The following is a 6,000-nucleotide window of genomic DNA, read 5'->3' on the forward strand; positions in this document are numbered from 1 at the left end:
TTCCTTTCCTTCAGACGCTTGGCCACGCCCTCTCCACCCCTCCTGTCACAGTCAAAAACATTCCCGGAAATTATTAGGAAGCTGCGTCCTCTTGTGCCGCAGTGATAACATTGCAATAATCCACGTAATGTAGGACTATAGTCTAGTTCTAAACAGGATGTAATTGCTAGACTCAAGAGGGATTTTTCTGCAAAACCCTGTACATTTGAAACAAAAACAGGAATTAACTCCCCTCAAGAAGGCTATAATTGTGCATGCCTGGAATCTGATTAATTAAGACATTTGAATCTGACATTCTCAACTTCTGGGAGAGCCAGGTTTTGTTTCGTTCATTTGCAATGGATTTCAATCGTTGTAATTAAGGCGTAGCCTACACTCATCTTCAGTCTATTTGACTTGGTTTTCAGCTTGAGAACAAGCGAAGGGATACTAGTGAAAATGTCCTTGTTTTTGAAAGAAATCACATTCTTTTTAAAATTCAAATAACCTACAATTGATCCTACGTTAATGTAAAATCAGAATGGTTAATGTTGTACCTGACTATATAACAGCTGGTCTGGAGATGGCTGATTTTGATGATCTAAATAGGCGTAACCGTCACTTCTGTGAGGGACACTGTTAGCTTATCCTAATTTATCATGCTTGAAAATTGGAAAAAAGGAATTAATAACAGGCCTTCTTTGGGCTTCTTGAGTATCTGGAGAATCAACACCTCGAATCGAATCAATTATGTAAAATAGTCAGAAAGAGCGAGCTTACTACAGAAACGCATCGGTCCGTTTGTCTGAGAAATTAAGGTTGTTCCATGCAAGACATTTTCGCGAAACAATCTCACAAAGTGTGTCTAGATCTTCCACAAAACAGTGCAAACCAGTTCTAATCAGGACACAGAGAGAAGCTGGAGGCCCAAGTGCACAACTGTGTATGTCGGGAATAACAGTACAATTCTCTAGTTTGAGAAACAGATCACTCAGCTGCCAGCTTTTCTGAACAGTAGCCTACCCATAAAACAACAGTTTCATCATCAGCAATGAAGAGGCTCTGGAATGCTGGCATTCTATGCATATTCCAAGAGAAAACCACATGGAAAAGTCTAAAATCGTCAAAATGAAACAGATATTAGGTGGGAGATGATTTAAAATAAATTATAGACAGACACATAAGTGGTGTTTGGATCACACAGAACAAAGATTCCAGAGGATTTCTTGAAATGCGAGACTCTGAAGGTGATTTGGTTATAGTTAAGTATGCAATTAGTACTGGATAAAAGTAATCTCCAAATGAATAATATGCAACAATGTAACAATTTTTGAGGTATGGTTTATAGGCAACTAAATTTGGAACCATCCATACATTCATTTATTTAATTGATAGCATATGGTTATGTGAAGGACAGATAAACGCCTGTCTTTCCCACTAGCCATCCAGGATATGCCCTATATAGTTTTGTATACGGGCTGGAATACCCTGCTAAAAATGGAAGCGTTTTCACAGTATGACATTCCCAGCTATACTGCCAAAACACACCAGTGTGTTGGCAAGCTTGTATCATTGTCAACTGGGCTGTTGGTGGTATTTGCAAGGTTTCTGCCTACCTTTAAAGTAGTTAACTTGCTAGTTTTGGAACAGAATTCCTGCTCTATTGCTGCTTTTACCAAAACTCCATCGCCATGCAGACGCCATTTTACCATAACTCCATTGCCATGCCATATCATGTGGACGGCACTTGGTTAGAGCCATTTAGCCCTAGAATAAGACGGAGACTCAAGCATCACTACAAATTATGGAAGACCTTTTTAGTGAAAAAAAAGCAGTCAAGTTGTAAGGCTGCAAAGTTTGTAATGGCTGTAAATGGAGAATGATTTGATGAAAGCAAATATTCAAGCTGTTTCCTGGAAAACTAGTCATTTTCTGGGTGATTCCTAACTTTTGCAAGGCAGTGCATGTGAAGTGCTGCCACCTGAATTTCGTTGCACTTGTGCAATGACAAATAAATATATTCTATTCTATGTAAGCACATTCAGGAGCCTTCCCTACTGCCTGAAAGTTTTCCTTTTCTGCCGATCCAGTGTGCTTTAGCCCAGCCTGCTCTAGCTTAAAAACAATGCTGAGAAGATACTTGAGCAAGGTATTTTAAATATTACAATACTCATGTATTTATTTTTATTTTTACAGTATTACCCAACTCTACCTAGTATTTATAGATTAGAAATACATTTCACTTTACCAAGGTACTGTAAAAAATAAATTGATTAAAATTGCATGACACAAAAGAAACATCTAGAATCACTGAATCCTTGTGGCCTTAGGTTTATAGTGTATCTGCAGACAAAACATAAAAGAGATGTGTGTAAATAAACTGCGTAACTTACGACATTGTAATCTCATTTCATTTAAATTGAGTGCCATTCAAAATTTCTCACTGAAAGAAAACATGTTTATTTACAATACAAAACATCTAAAACTAACTAAAAATATAGATATGCCAAGACACTCTGGGGCTTACAAAACAAATGGGTTGTTACTAACTGAACAGCCCTGTTCCTTTTCTCATAATACATGAAAATAGTAAATTTCTTCGCATTGTGATACCAGCGATAAAGAGCAATGCCAGTACAAAAACAAATACTGCCTGAACTCAATGGAGACAACACAGCACGGCTATCGCATTCTACACTCTGATTACAAATAGGACAAAAGGGCAAATCAAAGTTTTGGTTTCATTTTCTTCTCTAATGAAGTGTAACCCACCTGTTTTAAACGTAAAATGAGGAATCCAGCACAAACGTTCTACACGTCCGGTGGGCTGACAGTAACTAGCTTGGACACATACAACAATAAGTGTAGTACTAAATACATAGCAATGTCTCGTGATCAAGCTAATGAAGCTGGCATTAAGCACTTGTAGGTATTGGCATGAGCTTGGCTAGGCAGTGAAATATGTCGTAAACTGCACTACTGCACTCCAACTAACCACCTGAGATAAGAATGTCTTACATACTATTTCCATTCAGAGTGAGGCCTTTTTAGTATACAGACATGTTGTGGAGACGTTCCACTTTTTTTTTGTTCCATTAAAACCTGAAAACAGTTCGGAAAAAACCCATCTCCGTCATCAGCTGGCATTTTGTAATCCGTGACCTCATCTTGTCACACAGGTTTCCCATGATGCCTCGGTCCCTGCCCAGCTTAAGTCCTACTCGTCGACCCCCTCGTCCTCTTCATCCTCCGGTCTGGCGTCCACCTCACTGGTGTCGGAGGTCTCGTGCAGAAGCACGTACTCGCGGCTGCTGAAGCCGAACTTGAGCACATCCTTCTCTTTCAGCTCGTAGTAGCGTTGCGCGTCGATGCGCTGGTTGTTCAGGTAGGTGCCATTGCCCGAGCCCAAGTCAATGATGTAGGGCTTCACCCGGCGCCCTGAGGTCCCGTCAAGCCGGGTGTGCTCCACCAGCCTGAAGAGGAACACAAAACTGTTGATCAAATACTACTGAGAAGTTCGTTATCATTCTGAAAACTTTATAAGGAACTTCAATACATGTTTAATAAACACATGATTCCGCCTTGTTTAATAAGGTTTCACATGACTAGAATGACTTGCTGCAGCTGTATTTTCATTAAGTTACCAAAGAAGAACCAAACTAATAGTTTTGCAGTGAAATAAGCAAGAACACCACACATGGCACAGGTACGCTTATCATCCTGCATTGAGGCTGCAATGAGAATCAAAGCCTACAACACCATGAGACTGAAACACAGCAATATTTGCATGGAACACGAGATGGTGTCTCAACATGTAAATTTTGTGGTGGTGGAACTACATGTCCTCACCTATATTGGAAAACGGCATGTTGTTTGGAGCAGGAGGGGTGGTCAATGGGGATATCTGCGATCTTCCTCTGGCGCCCCATAAGGTAGGCACTCTGCCTGTGGACATACATAACCGGGAGCGGCTCATCATCCTTAAAGGGGTACAGCCGCCACCGCCTCTTAGGAATACGGGCCTCAGGTGGCTCGTTGTACTTAATCACCACCCCTCTGAATGTGTTAGTATCTTCCACCAGGGCTCCTGACAGTTCAAAGTTGGGTTTTTCCACCTCTGCGGGTTCTTCTTCCTGTTCCGGGTCACCAAGAGCATTGTCCTCGTCACTCCCACCCTGTCTAGCGAATCTCCTCACCCGTCGCTGTTCCTCATGCTGCCCCCTCTCTGCCTGCTGCTCCTCGAAGATGTGAGCGTCCCGTTCACGTGTTGGTTCAACTCGTCCTCCCCTTCCTCCACCACCCCCTCCACCTCTTCCTCCTCCACCACTTCCTCCACGACCAACACCACCACCTCCTCCTCCTCCTCCTCTTCCACCACCCCCTCCTCTTTCTCTTTCCTTATCTCTCCCTCTTTCTCGTTCTCTATCCCTCTCTCTCTGACGGGGGCGCTCTTCCTCTTTCTTCACCTGCCCGTCGTCCACATCATCCCATCGACCAGGACGCCTCCTGTCTTCACCACCTCGATGATCTTCACGTTCCTGGTGGGCAAATAAAACATTACAACAACAGTCGCTGATCATAAGCACAGAATGTTACGTGAAATACTACTTAATAGGTTAACTAAAAATGTACATAAGGAGTACAACGAGCATTGTTTATCTCCACGACTAAAATGAAAATGAGTTCTTCTGTGAGGAAACACACTAGTGCGATGACAGAATGAAAGAACATATCACCCGCTTAACGTTGGTATCGGCAACGCGTGTCGGGCTACGACTTCTGCTTGGGGGAGGCCTCTTTTCCCGACCTCCTCTCGACCCATCTCTTTTTCCTGGTGAACGGTCCTTTTTCCTGGGTGGAGATCTAACAAAAACACACGAGTTCACTTTCTCTTATAAAGTACGCGATGATCCAGCATAGCTAAATATAAATGTCGTATTTACCTTACAGAGACTGTATACCTTAAGACCAGCGATAACCTTTACAAACAGACCACTATAACCTTAGTTAGGTATAATGAAGTTGTTAGCTAGCGATAGCTCACTAGCTACCGTTGGTCAACAATAACGCTAGCTTTTTTTAGGTAGCGATGGAAACAAATCACTAAACACTTTGTGGCAATATGATGGGTTTGTGGACTTTCACAAAATTAAACGTACAACACCAACCACCAAACTTCTAGTTTAGTATTTTTGACAGAGTTGGCTAGTTAGCTAGCTACACACCTGCTGCCTCTTCTTCTTGGGGGACTTGAGTTGCTAGGGTCAGACCCAGAACTTGATCGGCGTGATCTTTGAGCCTTGCCTGGACTGAGTTTTTCTTGTTTAATTTTAATTTTTGTCTCACGTATAGGAGATTCGTGCCGCTTATGTCGTTTCCCGCTATCCATACCGACCAGCTGGGATAATCAACTACTTCCTAAATCACAAAATTTAGCTTCATAACAAACAAACAACATCGGGCGATAGCAAAGTATCGCTAGCTATCTTCACGTTGCTGGGTTGTACACAACTTCCGTTTCCTGTGGGCCGTTGAAAATGGATTCCGCAGTGGCACAAGGTAAAGCTTAAGGTGCCGCACATTTAATAAAATTGTTGAACACTATACGAATTGAAATAAAATATTTAAGTCTAATTAAATTGTATTCTGTTATTCCTGATTCAAAATTATAGTCTATTTAGGTCATTTTCAACAAATGTACACTTCGCGACGCAAAATGTAAACACTTTTGTGATGTTAGTACAATATAACAAAAACTGAAATAATGAATAGTAATACATAAAAATAACATAGTGGTTAATAGATGTAATTCTGAGCTCGTTAATTTACTGATGTGACAGAGCTTGAAGCAAGCTGGTAAATAATATAGACTACATATAGCAGATCCATGCTATACGATTGCAGTAGGTCACAGTGTTTGCGAGTCTTAGACTGAGAGATGAAACCTTTGTCAGGGCTACCGTAACCATAAAGTCTTAAAAGCCATGACTGTAAAACAGAGTAGTGCATTGCAACCTCCTT

At 41.5% G+C, this 6,000-nt stretch overlaps 1 protein-coding gene across 1 annotated transcript; it reads right to left on the reverse strand.

Moving 5' to 3' along the window:
• Nucleotides 1-2,310: 2,310 nt before the first annotated feature.
• snip1 (Smad nuclear interacting protein) lies at nt 2,311-5,475 on the reverse strand. Its single transcript, XM_080857540.1, has 4 exons — nt 5,205-5,475; nt 4,716-4,842; nt 3,829-4,517; nt 2,311-3,452 (listed from the first exon to the last, which is right to left on the reverse strand). The coding sequence occupies exons 1-4, from the start codon at nt 5,366-5,368 to the stop codon at nt 3,197-3,199; spliced, it is 1,236 nt and encodes a 411-aa protein (XP_080713666.1). The 5' UTR covers nt 5,369-5,475; the 3' UTR covers nt 2,311-3,196.
• Nucleotides 5,476-6,000: the final 525 nt, after the last annotated feature.

This window comes from Sprattus sprattus (assembly GCF_963457725.1).
Source record: "Sprattus sprattus genome assembly, chromosome: 19".
Taxonomy (NCBI): domain Eukaryota; kingdom Metazoa; phylum Chordata; class Actinopteri; order Clupeiformes; family Clupeidae; genus Sprattus; species Sprattus sprattus.